Genomic DNA, 22190 nt, shown 5'->3' on the forward strand with positions numbered 1-22190 from the left:
AAAATAATTATCAAAAAAATCTTCTACAGGAAAATTAGAGGCAACACGACTGGAACTTACAATAAGAGCTGTGGTAACTGAATTAAAATGCTTAAAAAAGAAGTGTGTTGCTCGTATCTCTTCGAAATCAGGTGAGTCGTGAGAGCGCTATCATCATAACAAATTATTTGACTGTCACAACGTCGAGACCATGTTAGGCGTGGTGCTGAACCTTGTGGCGATAATCTAGAAAATATCAATCGACGAAAAATACATATGTTAAAATAAATAATAAAAACTACGAATTTAGCAGGTGCCATATTTTTCTAGAGACCTTTATTTTCAAGGTGGCTATAATCATTATATTTAAGATTCTTGCTCTTCTTAAAGGAGCGTTCAACCATTTGAAAATTTTCTCCATACCATATTGTAAAGTTCTGTTTCTGAATATCTCTATGGAGGTAAAGTGAAGGATAATCTCAGAGGAGAAGGAATTGTGATAAACTGAGTTTGTTCGCATAGACCCCTGTCTTGCTTAAAGCAATTAAAGGATAAATTGTTTAGGGAGGCAGTCAAATTTCGTTGGTGATCATTGTAAACAATCCCGATTTATATCTCGAAATGATTTTACTTCGTACCAAATGAGGAATTCAGAGAATAAATTGGCTCTTCCACAACCCCACACCAATTCCTTAAAGATACGTTTTTCCTATAGAGGTGCTATGTTATGGAACAGTCTTTCAAATGAACTCCAATCAACAGTTTCTTTAAGCGAATTTAAACGTTAACTCCACGGCTATCCTTGAAAAGCAGTTTTAGTGTTATGATAGGGTTTTTATTCTTACAGCACTATATTAATTATTAGTGAGTTAAGCAGAATTAAACATTTTATTTTCTTACATTGTGCTGAAGGTATTTCCACCATGTTTAACTAAAGTTATCTATCTATCTAGACTAGCTCATAGCATCGATGTAGGTCTTAGAATTATATCAGAACTCATTTCAGTCTGTATATCTTTTTGCAGAGAAGAGCACTGAAATAATCCATAGAAATCGAGAAAAAGGACACTTAGATGGAGTTGAAGGGAAATTCAACCGAACACAACCCAATAAAAAGTTTTGTAAGGATGAACGGAGCGAGGAGTTGGCAGGTGCACGTGACGTTCGACTGCAAGGTAGATCTGTTGGCGAGAAGAAAATGAATAGATTGCAATCAAAAGATGTGTATCTAGCGAAAGAAAATTGTAAAGTGATTGACAAAATTGTGCTGGCACTAGATAGGGCCATCAATTACCATCAAAGTGATCAAATTGCTGATGCGCGAAATGCTCTAAGATCTCTTTTCGTAGTATTGTTAAATATTCAGCTACAGGATCTTGAGGTGCCAAACGAGGATGGCCGGCTATGGGAAGTTTTAGCTTGGGGAAAGGAGCTTTTCCTCGAGGGTGGCGTCAGTTGCTCAATCAAACACGGAACGTTACTGTTAGATTCAAGTTATGCCGGGCAAAAATACCTTCAGGAGAAAATCAGAAGTTCTCCGATCAATCAAGTATCCTCACCCAATGACTCAAGTATCCGTGTGGAAGAGTTTTACTTGAGCGTATTAAACGTTCTGGGGGCGTTCGCATTGTTAATCTCAGAGCTCGAAATTGCTCATGAAACATTTGAACTGCTGGTAGATTTTCATCATCAATTAGCCTCCTCTAATTCCCCTTTACAAGACTTAGGAGCTGCTTACAACAACAAAGGATGTATTTCACTTGTTAAAGGAGATTTTCGCTCGGCAACTGAAGAATTTAAGAAATCACTGAGCTATGTGGAATCCAGAAAGCTACGACAACTGGAACGTTCGTCCACGGATACTAAGTCTGTTGCAGTGTATAGCAACATTAGCCGCCTGCATCTGATATCTAGGAATTTTAATGAAGCCCTCGAGCTACAAGAGCAGCTAAAGAATGACTGTGAAGCTAGAGAGATTAACGAGTTACCTTTTCAAACTTCATTTATGATGATGAGTAATCGGGCGGTTTTGTATACTTCTTTTGGTAACTTTGACGAAGCAGAAAAAGCTTTAAAATACCTAAAATCTTATTGCCATAGGACGGAGAGAGAGGACTGTAATCACCTTCTCAATTTTGTTCGTCTACATCTTTGTGAAGTACTGCTCTTACAAGGAAAAATCAGGGAGGCCGAGGAAGAATTTAGCCTTGAGAAATTATCTTCCACTTCCTTCACAAATGTTGTTGACATGTTTGGTGGCCTTTACATGAATGTAAGAATTGAGGCATTTGAAAAGTTAGTGGAGGTGTTTATCCGTCGAGGAAAAATCCAAATTGCCCTGAATCTATTAGAAAAAACCGTGGAAATTATCAAAACGAGTTACGGATCTGATCATTTAGACCTTGCCTCGCTGTTGTTCAAGCAAGGTTCTATTCTGAGCCTCACGGGAAACCTAACAAGTGCTGCTGGGAAATTTAAATCCTCTGCTGACATATTGGAAATGATGTTTGGTCAAAGGAATCCTCTCCTCATCAAATGCTACATGTCTCTTGGTGAGCTTAAATCGAGATTGAAGCACAAAGAAGAATCACACCTATACTTCCAACGAGCAGTTGAAAGCTTAGAGGTCCTGTACCACGTTTCATTTGTGAATGAATTGTCCATAACGTACATGGAGATTACGAAAAACCCCAAAAAGTCTCCAAGAAGCGAAGTGTCTGAAATGATGATTGAAGGTCTGGTTGCTGAGCATGGACAAGCATTAGCCGTGTTACTGCAAGAAAACAACCCTCATTTAAGAGGATCCAGGACAGGCAAAAAACTGCTTTCTGGAGAAAGACTGGGAAGTGAATGTTTCGCCTCAAAGGTAATGGTTTCTCAGAAATGTGCCGTTGACTTTTTGCAGACTGGACAGAAACTGCTCCGGCAGGGAAAGAAAGAGGAAGCTGCTGCATTTTTCGAGCAAGCAGGGGCGCATTGTGAGGAACATCGTTCAAAACAGGGTCATTCAAATGCAGAGCTAATTCGGATGCATAGCTTACTCCTAAAGAAACATTCTGGTGAACTGACAGCCGACCGAGATGTGAACAACACTTTAAAAGAGTTCAGCAAAGAAATCGAGGAAAATGAAAAAAGGAGTAACGTCAATCAAACCACAAGAGATGCAACAAACACAGAGTTTGACCATCAGTTCAACCTGCAGCTGTTCGTAATTTTCCTCATTATGATGTCCATTGAATTGAAAGAGATTGACACAACCTTTGCAGCATACGACCTTTATACAAAACTTTCACCCAACGAAAACGAGTTTCATTTTCTGCTCAATGATGGCATTCAAGTTTTTGCTTCGAAAACGTTAGTAACTTGCAATGGGGAGACTGCATTCCAAGATATTCTGGTTTCCTCAGCAATTGGTCCGAAAGAAAGCATCGCTGAATGCCCTACTCCTGAAGAACAGGTTTTCAGAAGTTTGTCTTACAAGACGAATACCTCGTCGAATGGGTTTCTGGTTACCTGCAGCTCGCCTGTCATTCTTGATATCGATGAACTTCTGGTATTGAAGAGGAGTATCTCACTTGCAGTCAACGAATGTTTTCAGCTAAAGTGTTTTGAAAGTGAACATGAAGACGGTGGAACCCGAGTAATTGTTGACCTAACCTTAACAGCAGCGTATGGCCACTGTAGCATCATGTCATATGGCAGTCGTATTGAGCTCCTCCCTCTTTGTTTGATGGAAGATTTTCAAGTCGGAATTTCGCAAGAACAAAGCATTTTTGAGATTCAAACCTCAACGTGGCAAGAGGTTAAGTGCATGATCTTTGCAGATGAGCAAACAAGCAGTTACATGTTTAAAACTACTGTTTTAAACCTTCTTCAGGAGTGCCGCTCCGACAAAACGTTAACACTAGCGGTACAAAGTCATAGCATATCCATAGCGATTCGTCAACCAGTGAAAGCACGTCTGACGTTATCACGTGACGAGAGGTCGATTAAGCGAAGAATCAAGTTCGTGGCAACAACAACAGTGAAAAAGACAGCAGCAACTCTTGCGATGAAAGGATGTAATACTCAACACTACTTCGAAGCTTCATGCCCTAAAAGAGTGGCCGATGTGATATCTTGGCTTGGCATCGATACCTTAGCAAAGAAGTATCAAGTTGCGTACCAATCAGGAATTCACCTAGAAGACCACCTGGATAACCCAGTCGCACAGAACAATAAGGTGAGTGCTTTTAATGACATCTTGCAGGATGCTACTGACGAGAAAAGAAATGCTAGCCACAGAGAAATCAGTTAAGATGCACACATAAACCTATACTTAAATTGAAAAGGTTAAATGAAAGTAGCAATCAGTCTTTTCACTTAAATGTCTATCCTTATTTTTTAAAGGAAACGTCCCAGATTACCTTTCATTTTTGTGCGCAAGAAAAGGTCGAAAATTTATGCGCAGTATATTCTTGAAAAGCTAATCTAAATGACTTTTTTACTTTCTTGACGAGTTTTTGGTTTCATCTGCTCTCTGAGCTTTATAATTCGCGCCCGTTTTATGTGAGAGATATTGATGTATTAAATACTTCATGATTTCTTCACGTCAGGTCCCGCCGGAACTCAAGAGCTCAGACAACGATTCAAAAAGCAGCCTCAAAAACAGTGTTGCACAGTGCCTTACTGAAGTACATGAGATATCTCGATTGCTTGACGAAAAGTCATCTCCAGTTCAAGATGATGACAATGTAAGTCTGGGTCTTATTGAAGATGATAAAGGATTCACAGATACTGGATCTCAAACTCAGACAGGCCAGGAACACATTCCTAAAGAAGATAAGGATGTAAGTTTAGTGGACCTAGATGGAGGACATTCTACTTTTCTCCGAGGTCAGTTATACCAGGATCCTATCTCTGAAAACTCGCACCAATCAGAAACAACACCGGAGAATGGTCCCAAAAGCCACTGTCCAGCTTTGACGGCTCCCTGTTGTGCCCCAATTGAGTCGAGCCCAATAAAGCATGAAGAAAATTCCACGCAAAGAGTAGAAGACAGCGATGAAACCTGGATGGGAAGGCTTTTGTTTGAAAGTGATAGAGAATCGAGACGCTCATTTATGGCTGACCTTCAGGGAAGTTTGAACAAAAGAAAATCGGAATTTAAAGAGAGTTCCTTTAACTTTGAACAAAGTGGTGATGGAGTGTCGATCAAGTCAAATGGGCCATACAAAAGTTGTATGTTCAGTCTAAAAGAAAGCCAAAACACCAATGACGGTATTGTCAATTTTCTTGGGATTCCATACTTTGGACATCAAGCTAAAGAAGAAAACCGAAGTTCCAAGTTCTACGTGGCAAGGGAGTGTATCTCCTTCGAAGCAAATGAAGTAGCAGAAATCGATGAAGGCGCTCCGATGGTACTTAAACTTATTAAAGATCCAGAATCGCCAGCCCCATCTATAAGTAATGCACAAGACCCCTCTAGTCTTGAAATACTATCAAAAAGTAAGCGTCTGAAGGACGGACACATTTCTTTAGAAGATGAAGAATCAAGAGTCATTAATGGAAATTTTAAAGCTATCGATGAGAACGAAACCACAAGAAGCCAAAGACAATCAGTCAATTACTTGGTTTTAGAACACACTGACGTTGTGGATGGACCCTTGAAGTCATTCGATTTTGAACGAGAGAGTTCCAACAGACAAGAAAGGTTTGGGAAGCATTACTTGCCTAGCTCCTCAAGAGCATCCCCAGTCATGAAGCTAGTTTACCATGACGCTTCTTTTCGATACCCTTACCAAGATGACGGTACCTTCAGTAATTTGAGGCTTCCAAACGTTCAAGCTGAGGAACGAAGCCAAGAATCGACGCATACCTTGGACACCGATCCTAGCTCAAATGACTGCGAGGCTCAAAGAAAACAACTTGAGAGAGATTGGCTATCGGGAGCTCATTCCTTTATCAATTCACAAGACTCTTCAAATTCAGAAGAACAACTAAAATCTAAGCTGCTGGAAAACGAAAACAGTAACTCATCTGAAAGGTCTCCAGAAAATGATTTCCCCATTCACTCGAATAATGATTTTCAAGACTCTGATAAGAATGAAACTGCTGAAACTTTTATAACAAAGGCAAGCGAAATCCGTGTGTATGAAAAATCGATAGGTGCATTCGATTTTTCTAGAAAAACACATGAAAACTATACGGAAGCCACTACGATGGCCTATGAACCGGAACCTAAATTTGAGGATATCTTAGAAGCTCATCAAAGCCATCCACGTATGAGATCCTCAGACAGCTTTCAAGCAAAACGCATACAACTCAGTTCTTTTGAGGAAACAAGAAGAAAAACGATTCCCAATCTCACTGAAGGGGAAAGGAGACCTGATACATGCAATGATCATGGGGGAGCAAGGCCAAAACGAAAATTAAATGCCACGGGGAAAGGTATGATTATACCCACAAAGACCAATTCAAAGTCATATCCTATTTTTGTAGCGCGTCACATTAACGATGATAGCAATCCGGATTTCTCTATCAATGCTGATAACTGTTATCATGCTTCAGTTGAAGGTCATCAGCAGGACGATCACAACCAATATTTCCTTTTATCTAAAGATCATGGAAGTTTCTCCTTCGCAGAAAAAGATGATTCTTGCGAAGACGGATATTGTCAATCATGCCTTGTCTCTGATGAAGGTAGGATAAGTTGCCCTCAGAGAGACCTCTTTGTGAAAAAAAACCGTTTCATTCCTCAGTTATCGCCTCTGACTCAGACAGAACGCCCTGGTTTGCCATCTCGTGTGTGTGATGAAGATTTGTCGCCGGTGCTAAGGCGACATTGTGTTGACGAAGGGGAACCTGTAATTTCTGAGCCCAAGTCATTATTTAACAGCCCTTATTCACGAGAGGCTGTAAATGGTGTGAAATCGACGGTAAACAAATATGACAGCAGTACGAAAAACATTGACTGTGGACTTGCCCAAATTTCCACTAGTGCTGAGGACGAGGTTTCATTTATAGAGCATTCTTCGGGTTCTCTTCTTGGATCTTTGCAAAAAATAATGGCCCAAACTGTCCAGCTTGTTGCGTCAAGCGTCACTCCCGCAAACAAGGCTCAACGCAGACTCCAGTCAGTCGAAAAGGTGGGCATACAAGAAAATGCAAGAGATTTTAGAGAACAAGAGGTATCCAATCCATCACCTATCAACGAATCAAGTAATCAAGAGGTCTTTACGCAAGTCAATGAGTCCACTTTAGGAGCTGATCGTGAGCAACAATCCATAGCCACACCTGTACAGGAGACTCCACGCCCTGTTTGCAGTCATTATCAACGCCGATGCTTGGTCCGGTTTCCCTGCTGTGGAAAGTTCTTCCCTTGCCATCGTTGCCACAACGAGTCTGATTGTACTGAGGATCAGGCAAGAGCAATCAATGCCACACATATACGCTGTACTATCTGCTACAACGAACAAGTGGTGAGATTTTATATGAGAACAGAATATAAGTTTTCCTCTCTCGCTTTTTCTGAGACGAGACATACAGCAACATCGCAAAGTCCTTACAGATGCTGTCAAATGGTCATGTTAATAGAAATATTAGAAATTGACTGCTGGAGTGATTTTCTATCTCTTATTTGTATGACATTCTCCATGCATTTCAGATCGATGAAAATAGCCAGAGGTGCGGCTCCTGCAACTCGAAAATGTCTGAATATTTCTGTGCAACATGTAAACACTTCACGTCGGTTGACAAGAATCCTTTCCATTGCACGAAGTGTGGGATCTGCAGGTTAGATATTATTCCCCGGCCATGTTCAATTACTTCAGAATGTTTCAATACATTATGAATTTAGCCTTGAAATAGTTCGAGATCTTTTACATAGTCTTAAGAAGTAAGAGCTTTTGTCGGCCTCGAACGCACTAACCTCCTACACAAGCTTCTGTCTTTTAGATACAGTCTTTGACGAAGAATTTTCCTTTCTTAGTGCAAGCGAATAACTATGTTGAGGCAATTTGAAGGGGAAACCTGAACAATTGCCGGGGAACGATTATTTGCTTTGCCGCAGTTTCCATCTGGTATAGAGGGAGTAGCATTAACCTAGTGAGTGTAGTTGTTCTGGTGAGGGTAGGTTTCCTATTCATTACAGAACAAAAAAACTTTTTGAAGGCAATTTGAAGGGGAAACCTGAACAATTGCCGGGGAAGGATTATTTGCTTTGCCGCAGTTTCCATCTGGTATAGAGGGAGTAGCATTAACCTAGTGAGTGTAGTTGTTCTGGTGAGGGTAGGTTTCCTATTCATTACAGAACAAAAAAACTTTTTTTTTCTGCATTACTTCTTATTTATTTGAATAGAATCCATAGCGACAGATCCTTCCACTGTGATGTTTGTAACGTATGCCTGGACAAACGTCTTGAAGGAAAACATAAGTGCAGACCTGATTCGGGACACGATGAATGCTGCATTTGTCTGGAGGTGAAGTCTCTCTGTTTATGGCGTGAACAAACATATTCGTGATCACATGTGCTCAAACGATTTTTTGTTATGCGATATGTTTTCATTTACTTTTTATTTATTTTTTTTCTTTATAACTTCTTCCTACTGCTTAAGGAGATCGTAATTCTTTAAATTTATCTTCTCGTCAATCTTTTAACGCCCGAAAGGATTTGAAAAAATATCTTTAAATTGAAATTATGATCTTTTTTTTACGTTGTTTACAGGATGCCTTCAGTGGCTGTCAAATTCTACCCTGCTCTCACAAGGTTCACAAAGACTGTGCAATTGCAATGATACAAAATGGGGTGTAAGTACACTTTTTGAAACGTCTTGTATTCATTGAACACCTCCTGGGTATCCCAGGGCAGATCCTATCACTTGGTGCCATTGGCCTGGAAAGTTACTGCGAAAATAACTTAACAATGCAGAGGTTGAAAAGCCAATTTTTTTGTTTCAATATTTGCATGATTTATAGTCAAGTTTATGGGAAAGGGGAGCCACTTAATTTTCCTTCCAAACTGCTTCACTGGTACAATTTTAAAAATCGTATCTGCAAGGCACCTTTGTTGTTGTTTAAACAACCTAAAATATATGAAGAATAGAAGCATCGTAGTTCGTAGTGTATTCTACAAGTGCATATGATTGACTTTGGATCCTTCGTACTAACTTTGGATCTATACTTATGACTTTGGACTCGTGTTTGAAACTTCTACACCAGTGCTTAAAATACATCTTACTCTCAATTAGAATAGCACTTACTGGCCACCATAGATGGCTGGTTTTTTCCTTGAAAATGAATTTGATCCTTTGTTTGGTAGTAACCTCTGTAATGTATTTTTTTTTCGCAGCCGAACGTGCCCGATATGCCGACATCCGTTGTTCGGCCAACTTCAAACTAGTCCTCAGTAACAATTAAAAAAAAAAAAATGATAGTGCAAATTGAAATAACTATACTCAAAAAATAGATCACGAAGATAATGAACGTCTCACTCATGCAGAAATTTTGAAATCAAAGATCGATTTGTGACTTGATTTTTAATGCTAACTTGTCCAAACTGGTGCCATGGATGGAATTTTGTAGTAACTAAGATTGCTACCATATCAATATATTTTGTTTTTGAACTTCGATGGCTGTTGCTGCGCGGGACACAACAAATGACACATTTCTAAACCGGCTAGACATAATTTTTTTTTTCACTAAGAAATGCACCCGCATGACAGAAGAGACAAGAAAAACATTAAAAACTAGAAAAAAACAAACAAACGAAAAACACAGGCAAACGTATAAACAAAAACGAAAACAAAAACATACAAAAAACTAACAATCAAGAAACTATGCAAATGATAGTGAAAAACAAATGTACCAAGACAAAAACAAACAAACAAAGGAATCTACAAACAAACATACTAACAAAAATAAAACAAATACGAAAACCGAGGGAGAGGGACACACCCTTTACAATGAGGAAGGTTCCCTTTGTTATCGTTCATTGATATAAAAATAATTGTCATCGATTTCGAGTAAATGGTAAGAATTTATAACTGAGGACTCACCTGCACTGGATGTGAAAGAATACACCCGCTGGAATGTAATACTGGTAAGTTCTCCTGTATCTTGCATTGGAAATTTAACCAGTTGAAATATTCCCCTTTTCTTTGGAGCCAAACATATCATTAGTAAGGATTGAATCGGTTGGCTAGACTCATAAATACAAAGGAATACAGTTCTCTGTTAATTATTATTATCTGCGAGCGATTAGATTATGGTATACTGTAGAGTAAATGTCTTTGGGTCTTTAGAATTTACAGATTGGGAAGAAGTGTAACTGGCTAGAAGATCTAACCAATGTTAATCCTTTAGGGTTCACGATATACGGGTAGAAAAGTAAAGCAAATTCCAGAATAAAGCTGCAACTGGCAAAGAGTGACATATCTAGGTAGATTGTGTTTGGTCAGTTTCTGTCCCAGACAGAGTAATTTGCAATGGCGATCTCAGGTGTGGAACCTTCGCTCAGCTTTTCAGGTCGATATTTCCTCTTAAGACCTGCGTTTATTTTCCACGTTTCTTTTGAATAATAAATTGGTTCATTACCCGCTAATCAGGATTTTTATCAATCGGCTTTCTCTTATGATTATGAAAATAGTAACATCTAAATGCTTACTTTAATTAAAAAAAACTGTTGGAAACAAATTATTCAGAATATAAATCATTACGTCATTTGAAACTATGACATTTGGTTTTTTTATGTAGACTTTTCTACGCTTTCTTCACTGTCTTACACTGTACTTATCTTTCGTGGTTTTTTTTTTGCAGGTCTCAAGGAGAAGGAATGGGTTCTGTAATCGTCTTTTTTTCTTTGGAAGAAATCTCTTGATTCACTGTTTAATATGTTTAACAAATGGAATGCTTTACATGATAAAGAGAGGTCTGCTACTTATTTTGTCTTCATTTTTCAAGTATGGAGTATGGAGTAAGAGAGACCACCAAAAGAGGGCATCGAAGGCATTAGCATTAGAGAGGCATCTCGTAGAAAATCCTTTTATCCTTCTATAAAGAGACGCAAATATATCGCCGATATTCGCCTCACTTTCCCGGTCACTGATTTTCTAAGACATTCCGAAATTAACCTGGTAGTGTGGGGCTGTTACCATTAAACTAAACCAAATTAAATCACAAGGGTGCAGCCGGTGCTTAAATGCAAAACTTGACGCAATTGGATATCCTTATCCTCCTTTCAGCGCAGACAATAATTGGTTCATATAATCTTGATGTCTGTAACCATATGTACTCTGTCTTCTATTTTTCTCCAAATTTCATTTACCCATTTTTATTGAGTGCACTTATTGTACTTACATAGTAAGCTCTTTATTTCAACTACCATAAAAATATATAAACAGCAAAAAAATTATGTATCTAATTGGCAATCCAGCTTTTTTACAAATTAAAGATATTTCGGGCTGTCATTTACCCTTCATTTAAATTTTTTTATAATATTGAGACTATTGTAACTGTAGGTAGGGGATAAATAATTAAAAGTGACTTGTTGTAGTCTATGTAGCAATTTCCATGCCAAAGTAGTATAGATGATGAAAAATTGTAGTTGATTTAATTTTTTTCAACAATAAAGCGTGATCGTTAAGAAGATACAAAAAACTTTATAAACCTCCTACATCGACAAACGAAGAACAATACCAACGAAGATGTTGATAAAAATCACAATTTTAGTCTTTTATCTTGTTATTGCATGTTTGCCTCTCAGTAGTAGGGAAACGATAATTTTCCAGATTGGTGATTTCGTGGTACCGCTCAGCAAACCTAAATAACACGATCGCACCGTTTTTCAAAACTTAAAAGGAAATACGGAGGTAAATGGCCAGATCATTTAACCCTTTACACCCTAACATCAGTATACATATTCTCCTTACTGTTCTCCATACATTTCCTAATGTGCTGGCAAGGAGAATTTGTTTAACAATCAAGAGGTTCTTCAGTTGGTTATCATCTCCTTTATTCTCATGACCTTAATGTTTGATTCAGGGGTGATATTGAAAAGAGAAATTAGATGTTAGTCACTCTCTGGGATTATAGGGTTACTGAATGACATGAGGAACTCAGAGCGCGAGCAATCCACGAAAGGATTAGTGGTAACTCTTTTTACTCCAAATAAGCCTATATTCGTCATCGAATAGTACGAATGGTCCAAATACCCATCGCAACAAAACAGTGATAACAGAGTGACACCCGTCACACTGTTATCACAAATGCCTTGTCAAAGGAGAGAATTGAACTTTTGATCATTGTCTGACTTGTTTTTCGCTTTATTCGCTTTTTCACATTAGCCAGGGCGTCTCAAATCCAAATTTATAACATTTACAGTCGGAGAGGAGAGGTACGATGGTACAATTCTAAGATTTCAAAGGTGGCTATCTAAGGAAAAATGAATAGCCGATGATCATTACCCTTTCCGAGGAAAAATCCTTTTCGTTTGAGTTTGTTCAAAATGGACAGGTGTAACAGCTCCTACCAGAGTGGCTTGAAGGCTGAATGAGTGCAAATATCTTTTCTTTGAAATCGTATAGCTGTTAAAAATACTTTTTTTTCTATAATCTTTTGTTTACCTCGTGGGAAGTCTGGCGTCTTGGCGCTAGAAAGTTAACAAAGAGTTTATAGAACAAATGCCAAACCACAAACTAAAGAACTTGATCAGTTATGGTTGGGTGAACTTTTTAATGACTATTAGAGTCGGTTTTTATCTCCGCAATTCTTAACCATTCCCGTTCTTTTGAATTTTTTTCAACTCTCTTGTTTGTTTGCTTCGTCTTTTTTAACTTTTAATTTACTAAAACTAAGCTATTTTTTGCAGACTTAAATTGTATGCACCCATCAAGTGTTACGTCGTGGCAGGTCGCGCCGCAGGCAATAAAACGTCGGCTTTTTTCTAGAAAGTCTTTTACCTGTGCTGAAGGTATAAACAGGAGCGGTCTCGTTTCTAAAAGGGAAAAAAATCATGCTAACTTTTACAAGAGTGCGACACTCTGGAAGGTTCAATAAAACTTTTATTAATCCTAGCATCACTTGTATTGTGGGACAGCCACCGTTTAGGACTCACTTAGCCAATGATGTTAAAATTGCTACGTAAACCAAGTCTGATCGCTTGAATTGTCATATAATCTGAATATTTTGCGACACATTGCTTATTGAAAATGGTGCCAACAATTATCGCGTGACATTAAATCAGTTTCGATGGGCTACGTCCAATCATTTTGCAATTATTTTCATACTCTTCCTTCTCACCACGCCTCTTTGGCCAACATGGCCTGATATATTGGCATTATCAAGTACATTGAGTGTGTTTTTTAATGGAACGCGGACACTTAACAAAAAAACACTTGCATCCAGCCAAATTATTTGGGCCTAAGTTATTCAAATTCGCTGTATTTTCCACGGAAATTCAAAACGTTCAGAGACTTTTTCAAAAAGGAAGCAATACCGTTCGAAAAATCCAATAATGTTTTCATGAGAGTTATTTAAACATCACGGATATCTACTTAATGATGAGTGCAAGACAGTTTCGTTCCTGAAATACGGTAGCGTGTTGCAAACAACTGGCAGATTCTTGCGACTTTCATCCAGTAAGTATTATTAATCAATTCTTAAATGAATATGTACTCTGTCTGTCTCCAGCTCGGGTCTCCCTCTTTTGGAAATATGTCATAAAGTCCTGGAGTTAAATCCTAAAGCAAAGTTGGATTGGGATTTCAACTGTTGTCGTTCGCTTCGTCTGAGCTTCGTTGCAGTTTTAAGTGTTCGTCTTTTGCGAAGCGCTATCGCCCTTCTTTCGGTAAAATGCCTGTTTTGAATTACACTTAAAAGGGTTGCAAGATTTTGGCGTTCACATATTCAAATTGCCACGACTGGGAAACTTTTATCATCATAATTACTTATAATTAGTTATAACTTCATGACTATATTATCCATGTTTATGTTTAACTTTATTGAACGGAACCGTACCTCTCAAAAACAAGAAAATCGCGACGAGTTAATTACTCCCACGCCTCTTATAATTCAGGAAGGGGGTGGGGGGGACTATTGGCCTTACTCTCTTTATTGACGACGCCTTTGTGGTCAAAGTGGCCAGATATTGGCATCGATATTTTAAAGGAGCTTTTTGTTTATGACTAGCGACTTACTCAGGAAAAAAATACCGGCCAATATCATAAATATCCACCAAATTATTGCCTTTAGAGATTCTTAGCAAAATTGCGCGTTTTATTAAAGAATATCCAATTTACTCAGGGGGTTTTTCGATTTGCATGTTATATAGCTGGAAGTATCAAAATGTTTCTCCATTTCTCTACCGAGCTCTATTACTTTACCGAGCTCAAAACTTACCATCTCTCCTCTTCTATTTACAAACACGACGCTATCGATCTGAGCAGTATGCAGGACGCCTGACTTGTCATAGGAACTTCGTAATAGACCTCGCTCCCCGCACAGTCTCTATAGTTCAGTGGTAGAGCATTGGAGCGCGGAATCCGAAGGTCTGAGGTTCGATTCCTCATGGGGACTCAGAACTTTTTCTTTGTCCCACGCTCGTGACAAGACGTAAAACATCTTTGTCAAACAGAATATTATTTGACGCTTAAAACGACAGTACAACACTTTGGAGAACGAATCAATCATCACTACTCACAAATAAAACATCTATCTAAATCAGGCATCTAAGCTAATTTAACTTTGTCATCTGTATTCAGGGAAGCACGGGCTTAAAGGCCCTTGTTTGTTCGTTAACTGTAGATAAATGTTCAAAGGTCGGGGAAACGATATAAAATTTTTCAGGGACTTTCTGAATTCTGAAATCTTCGTATACGCGCATGCAAATTACAAGTACATAATACAATCATTCTATCAGATAACCAATTCAAGCAGTAGATATGTTCCAGGTTATGCCAAGTCTGCAGGTTTCGAAGTCTCGTTCGCGAAAAACTTTCAATAGCTTAAGAGCGACGTTCTGAGGTTGAATGCCAATAACTATTCAAGGTTCTTTCAATATTAATGTTTCAAAGGTTTAATTATGCAATTCAGCGAGCTAACCAAACAAAAGTGATCCTATGAATTCGGAGGGAAACGTTGCCGTGCAAGACTATCAAGAAAGGTTCGAAGCAGAATGATAAAATTGATAACTGAAGTTTTCAGTTTCGCAAAAGCTCCTACCAAGGTGCTTTCAAGGCACTTTCACTTTCGAAATGACATCTGGCTGTAAAATAAGCAAACTGAAGTAAACAGATCACGTTATGCAAAACATGGCCAAAGCCCCCTGGCGGTGATTGATTGCGTCTCAGCATTGAAATTTCTACGTGTCATGATGTCATGAATAGAACTTTCCACGGACGGGGTTTTCCCTTCTTTGGATAAACTTGCTTTGATTTACCTATCAATTTGAATAAAGATGTATTGTTTATCGTAAGACACAAAGTCTGTTAGTTATGAGACGTTTGACTTAATGTCTGAAGTTAAGTCTAAGTTGCATGTCATGATCGAGTGGCGACATCTGGTTTGATGTAAATAGTTTGACTTTTGAGTAACACATGATGACAAAATCAACAGTTCCGAGAAAGGAGTAGAGAGCACTTTCAGAAATATACCTTGTCACTCTCTGGAGACACACCGTTGGTATCTCCTATTCAAAGAAATTTGGTTTTTCAGAACCAAAAATGTTGAAATTGAACGATGCTAGAAAAATGCGATAACGAAGCAGAATTATTTTAATTGCTTAAAAAATAAAAAGCAATTTCAATTTGAGTTATTCTATTAAGGGGGCGCGGCACCATTATGATATTAGTTCTATGTCTCTCTTGATTAAAAACAGTTGAGCCGAAAACCGTGCTAAGCATGCTATATAGATAAGTGGCTTTACACATGAGTTCTAAGTTTGCGGCCTATTCGTCTTATGACAAAACAAACAGAGGGGTGAGATAAATCATCGGACCGAAATATTTCTAAAGCGAGGAACATATCTACAGACTTCCACAAGATACTAAAATTGTTAAAAATAAAAGCAATTCATTTACGCATTTTCGAAGGCGAACGCACTGTTCATCTCCGTCTGCCTCTCTGCGAAGGTTGACGAGTGTAAAGTGACATGTTAAGTTACATCATTGTTACCTGTTTTTCTGAGAATGTCACGCAATGGAAAAATGATGTGGGATCAAATCGCTAGCCTCCCATAGCATAACAAAATTCATAGAGTATTCCAACGCTTTGATATTATAAAATGATTCTATCAAATAATTTCATCAAACAATTTCATCAAACAATTTCATCAAACAATTTCATAAAATGATTTCCTCCAATAATTCCAATAATATGGAAAGTAGCATAGAGAGTTGGCGTTTTGGTACGCGATCACTTTGTGATCTCTTACCACCAACTTCTAGGCTACTTCCATAACTGTCAGTCTGAAGTTTTAGACAGAATAAATGTATCTGTATCTGTAAATCGATCATTTAAAAAAAAAAAGATGGGGTAAGTTATCATGTGACTTAAGAAAGCATTGAAGCATGTCACGCTCTTGAGTTCAGAGTCGGATGGACTGATCAAGCCAAGCCAGTGTCGACCTTTTCTAGTCATTAAAGCAGCAGTGAGGTTTCTTTACCGCATTTTCATCAAATACGAAGAAGTAACTGTTTTGGTTTGATTTTCAAGGCGAGCCATTGTCAGACAGGTAAGGTGTAAAGAATGGTATAGGGGGCGACCTTACTATACCTTTGTCTGAGGTAAGCAGCCTATAAATATACCACAACGATCGCTTTTATATGGAGATTGCAGTTGCCAGTCTGCCATGTTGTTAAATACTCGATCCCCTAAGTTTCCAAGCGAATGCGATATTCATTGATAACGTTTCCATTGATAAAAGTCTCGAAGATGAAAGCTACCATGATGAATAAAGACTAGAATAGAATTCGTGCAAATTAGATATGTTCTAGTTCCAGTTTTATCTCTACGTTGTAAAGGGGGGTCCTAAGTTTACTAACCTTAAATATAACTCAATTTATGGCAAAGAAAGTAGGTGCTAGAGGTAAGTTTTCAGTGGAGTAAAGGAAATTGCAAAAAGTGATAGTTCTTTGGTGATTATCGATACCTACTCTCGTGACCTCTTAAAATCCTAGACAGATTCAGTTACTGGCTCATGTGTCCTTCCAGTTAAATCGCTCGTGATTATCGAGGTTTTAAGATTGAATTTCTGCGAAATCATATGGTTACAGATTATATGTAGGGTTTTTTCCTAGAGGCCTTAAGTTTGCTCAGGTATGTTTGCTTTGGGGTCAGTTCACCGCTTGACAAGCGCGGCCAGATAACAAATACGAGGGCCTTTCCCGTACTCTTTTTTAATTCGAAAACCAATTCTGCGAATTTAGCGATAAAGGTTCCGCGTCCAAGGTTCGAAATAGAAACTTGTAATCTTCAAAGCCGTAATTGTGAAGCACTCTTTCATGAATTTCATATTCTGCTGCCAACTGTTAACTAAGAATAAAAGGAATTCAAGCTCACGAGAAACTTTTTCCGCTGACCCAAAGACAAACACTGTTTGCGGATTAGGTAAGAATTTCTTTTTTCAATTTTTTTTAACCTTTCTCGCGATTAGAGGTTGTTACTTATAGTTCAGGATAAGTGAGTCATGTAGTTTATACCAAAGCTCATTTCTGCTGATTACGGAATTTACCACGTAAACTACATTTCTTTAATGATATATACTACATCTATGCGACATTCATACTCTTTATTCGTTGAATAGTCGGTTTACTCTGAACTTATCGTAGATTGTAGAAACAGTGGTTTATGAAAAAAATCATTCCCTTAACTAACCGCTAACATTGGCCTCGCCTGCTGTGCTCGTTCTCGTCGGCGTCACTCACAGTTTGTATTCGCATTAAAAACAGAAAGACCGAGAGGCTGGCTATGGCAGACTAAAAAGAGAGAGACAATATTGTATTCAGTTGTTTCATTCATGATTCAAGGGACACCAGGTGCCACCATACCTTCGAACTTTCCATGAGCGATTCCAAAACCACCCCAGCCGCGTTTAAGTTTTTAAACGATATTGTTCTCGTCTGCTCAGACGAAGTGATGATCCAGTATATACTGTATGATATCGTTTATCTTTTTCATACAATTTTGAAAACAGAAGTTCTTCGGGCCTATTTTTGTCTAAAGACTATGCTGAAGCATAATGTGCTGACGAAGATTACAGCTCTTCTGGTTTAATTGAAGGTTTTAGTTTCAAATTAAAGAAGGAAGACATAAGTTTCTCAAATAACGTGACCCTCAAACCCATAACAAATATTAGGGAATCCAGAAAACATAATTACTCGGGCTTCCGTAAAGCCCGAGTCTTAAAATGCAAGCCGTTCTTAGTTGCCAGAGGGGGTCATGGTCCCAGGCGTTCCTTGCGCAAACCGCGGAAACTGGGGATGAGAGTGCGAGAACTTTTGTTATCATGTGCTCGCTCTTCGTAAACATCATATTCTACAGAATGCAGTGTCTTATGAGAATTGTGTCGCGAAGATTCCTGTCTTATACGCTCATCTCACTTTCAAAATGAAGTCGAACGTTTTCCGAATGGGTTGGTCGACGAACTCTATAGCTTGAAAGCTAGCCAAATGTGCAAAGTTCATACCGGTTCTCACGAGATAACAAATGAGCCATATGTGAGTTCAAACTACGAAAATAGTGGCAAAACTGTGACAGCCGATTTAACAACAAACTATGATGCTGAGACGAACACCTCACTTACTGAAAAAATCAAGAATGTTCGTGAACACAACTTCGAAGGTGGCGCTAACAACAGCGAATTGGATAAGGATACTGACAGAAGCAACTTAAATAGTAAGGTTAAGCATAGCTCTTCTGTTAAATATCCTGTTTCTGTTATTGGTCTTTATTGGGTTCAATACCTGTTAGGTACGATTTGGTATTTCGTATATAGTCACTATTATTATTGTACAAGCGATCGTGAATGTTGGTTTGCTCTTCGCATGGAGTTGTCTGTGCTTAGTAGAAGACATGATGAATACTCTTGATGACTGTGATCTACTAGAAAAAGTTGTCAATATGACTAATGTGTCAATAAAAGTACAACAATTTAGATTTCGTTGTTTAATTGTACTCATGTTGTGTGTGATTGCCTTGGCTATAAGCGTAATCATGAATCAAGTGAGGTACCAGTGAAGATGTTAAAACATCTCTCTCAGAAAGCCGGTACGGAGCCGTTTGAGTAAAAACGAACCAAAGTCATCGAAAGTCCACGATCATATTAAAAATAATGCAACACGAAAGAAAAGTACACATAAAACAAGAGTCGGGTTTGTACAAAAAATGAGAAGGAAACCAATTTTTAGAACAAGAAACGTTAACTCTTCCATGAGATATGTCTACAATTCAAGTAGAATTATATGTTCGGGTTGTTATCTCAAATACCTAACGTTCTTTTCATGTAATTTCCCATATAGTGAGTACGAGGGTGTAATTCAAGGGACAATTGTACAAAGAATAAGCTCCATAATGATATAGAGAAAACCCTGTTCCTTGTATGCACTATGTGGATCCCAGTAAAACAATAAAAGCAACATATAGTCAAGGGGATGTTGTTGTATTTGGACAAAATGCAGGGCAACAATGTGTTGCAATGAGTTAATGTGCATTAATATACCACAATATGAAAGTAATAGGCAATCCTGATGACTTGAAACAAATAATCCATCTTGGAAATCAACTATATAGCAGTTTGTCACAGTTATCAAGACAGTAATTTTTACTGCTAACAGATTTACCATCAATGCTTACAGTACTCGAGGAAGATTACCAGCTAGAATACAGTGAAAGTTATGCTGGTAATGTCCATGGTGAGCCTACCATTGAGGGATATCAATACTGTATGGGCCTGGAAAGAGCTTTTTGAGTCATTGATATCAGAATGACATAGGTCATTTATTTTAACAGTTTAATGTATTGCCATGGGTATTGGTAACTGTGCTGATAATGGCCATTTCAAAGTGTGTGAATCACATGCTGGAGATCATGTTTCTTGTAAAAGTCACACTCAAGGGAAATATGTTTAATTAGATAAATCATCTACACACACCATAGTGCATCACTCTCAAAGTTTATATGGAGCAACTGATCTGTATAAACTAAAAGGTTTACAAATTACAAAATATTATGTGGCAATAAGCAACAATGTAAGAGAGGTATTAAAGAGATCATTGGGTCAACGTAAGTGTTACAAAGACCACTGTTTTGTAGTAATTCTTTATTGTATGTTACTCGATCATTTCACCTTGTAGTTACTGGAACTCAAATGCCATAGATGCAATCATTGAAAATGGATCTCAGCTTAACACTATGAATACAATACACAGTAAGCACTATTTAACATCTGTTACCCTGCCGGACAGTGTTACAATTTTTGGCACTAACATAAATGTACACATTAATGAAGTAAGTCATGGAGAATTAAGTAATTGAACCGAGAGCAGAATATTTCTAGAGACCTTGATTTTAAGGAACCACTCTAGGAAAACAGGCTTTTTAATGTGGATTTCAAGTTACTGTATAGCTTGTATTTATCTACAAAATACAAAATTAGAGCAATTGTTTTCTCTTCTGACATTTGAAGACAGTCATTCACCTGCAATGAAACAGACAAAGACAAAACACATTTGTGGTGTGAATAATCTAGTAGAGGAAATTAGTGATGTTGTTCAAAATAAAGAGGAATAACAGAGTATGGAATATGATACACAATTTACTTGCTGTTCATGTAGAATTACTGAAATTGAAAGGAAATGCATCTTGAGAAAACACAGAAAAAACATGTATAACAGCATGGAACCTGTTGCCTAAAAAAGGTTTCTAGAAGGCATTAAAAGAAAATATTCAACTATGGATGCTAGGAAGAAGAAAGAATAACTTTCCCAATGCAATGAGAAATTAGTGAAAGCCAGATCAGTGGAATTGTGTATTAACCAGTTTAAGAGGAAAATGAGAGAAAGCCCTTGTGTTATAGGTACTGTCTGTAATCAAATACTTTATAAGAAATCAGTAATAACATGCATAAACAAGAAGTACCCTTGCTAATCATATTTCAATATTCAACAATTGTTTGATGGGAAACAGTATATATGCAACACATGTCATTTAAAGGTCATAAAAGGAAAATTACCATGTCAGGCTGTCGTGAATAATATGTATGTGGATGAAATACCCACAAAACTATCCTCACTAGAAAAAATAGAATAAATACTAATAGCTCAACGAATAGTATTTGAGAAGATTGTGGTAATGCCTGAAGGACAATAGAGAAAAATTAAAGGTGCCATTTGCAGTGTACCTGTAGAATGTGATCAGACATGTAATCGACTCCTTTGTCCACCTGACAGATGTGGTATAATAATGCTTTAGTTACAATCCAGTGGACATGCTTATTTTCAAGCATTACTACCAGAGTTAATACAGAAAGCTCTGAACTGGCTCAAAGTACATAATCCATTGTACGAAGATATAAAGTAGTTGATATTAACAATATTGATAGCAACCTCACAGCTTTACAAAATGATGCAGATGATAATGATAAACATCAACAAGCTACATCAAACAATGTAACTAGACAGTGATCCTACTTTGGAGTATGATGCAAGAGAAAATGATAAATTAAATAGTAATGAAGAAGAAATTGATGACCCCTTAAATGAATGTAGAGCCCCAGTATGCGAGATATACTTAGGGTCAATTATACCAAACTAACCAGTGGTGAATGCTCAAGTAAATGCTCGAAACGAAGCCCGAGTGAACGCCCCTCGAGTGTCTAGTTATTCATGAAAACATAACTTGAATTTGAATAGTAAACACTTTCATAATTTACATCAACGGTCCAATCAGTACAACTGTATACTCTAGGGTACTGCTTTTGGTATGATTTATCAAGAGTGGAAGAAACGAAAACTCTTATATTAAATGTTGGCTATAATCCTTTTTTCCAATACGTGTTCCTTATCTAGATCCATGACTTGCTCGATCTCCACGATCGATGTTTCTGCGTTCCACTCTTAGGTGTACAAATTCTCCTGCGTTTGACGTTCATAGACTTTCGGACTAATGCATTGAACTGATTAGATTATAACAAGACTAAGAAGACAATATAACGTCGTATATCATGGCCTATTTATCAACTG

At 37.8% G+C, this 22190-nt stretch overlaps 2 protein-coding genes and 1 pseudogene across 4 annotated transcripts in view; all 3 read left to right on the forward strand.

The window, feature by feature from the left end:
• The first annotated feature begins 33 nt into the window (after window positions 1-33).
• Window positions 34-11508, forward strand: LOC131771328 (uncharacterized). Of its 2 annotated transcripts, XR_010718949.1 has the most exons (8): window positions 34-131; window positions 1005-4201; window positions 4575-7439; window positions 7625-7752; window positions 8318-8438; window positions 8684-8766; window positions 9308-10057; window positions 10774-11508. XR_010718949.1 is itself a non-coding variant. In XM_066173265.1 (7 exons), exons 2-7 carry the CDS (start codon window positions 1178-1180, stop codon window positions 9366-9368), a joined length of 6282 nt encoding a protein of 2093 aa, XP_066029362.1. In that variant the 5' UTR covers window positions 34-131; window positions 1005-1177; the 3' UTR covers window positions 9369-11508. The 2 variants fall into 2 exon arrangements, 1 of the variants encoding a protein (XP_066029362.1); XM_066173265.1 differs by having other exon boundaries at window positions 9308-11508.
• A 5049-nt stretch (window positions 11509-16557) lies between these two features.
• The window catches only part of LOC131771370 (uncharacterized), a 30706-nt gene continuing 25073 nt past the window's right edge, over window positions 16558-22190 (forward strand). For both annotated transcript variants that reach the window (XM_066173254.1, XM_066173257.1), the window contains exon 1: window positions 16558-16684. The gene's annotated coding sequence lies outside the window, so the exon portion shown is untranslated. The remainder of the gene's footprint in view (window positions 16685-22190) is intronic.
• On the forward strand, window positions 17014-19974 carry LOC131771369 (uncharacterized; annotated as a pseudogene).

The sequence above is a fragment of the Pocillopora verrucosa genome, chromosome 10 (genome assembly GCF_036669915.1).
Source record: "Pocillopora verrucosa isolate sample1 chromosome 10, ASM3666991v2, whole genome shotgun sequence".
NCBI classification, from domain to species: Eukaryota; Metazoa; Cnidaria; class Anthozoa; order Scleractinia; family Pocilloporidae; genus Pocillopora; species Pocillopora verrucosa.

Bases quoted from the DNA above. Each gene is read 5' to 3' on its own strand.
- LOC131771328 (XM_066173265.1), top strand. From the start codon at position 1,178: ATGAATAGATTGCAATCAAAAGATGTGTATCTAGCGAAAGAAAATTGT. The intron at 7,753-8,317 runs GTTAGATATTAT...TTATTTGAATAG, and splicing joins ACGAAGTGTGGGATCTGCAG to AATCCATAGCGACAGATCCT. The intron at 8,767-9,307 runs GTAAGTACACTT...TTTTTTTCGCAG, and splicing joins GCAATGATACAAAATGGGGT to CCGAACGTGCCCGATATGCC.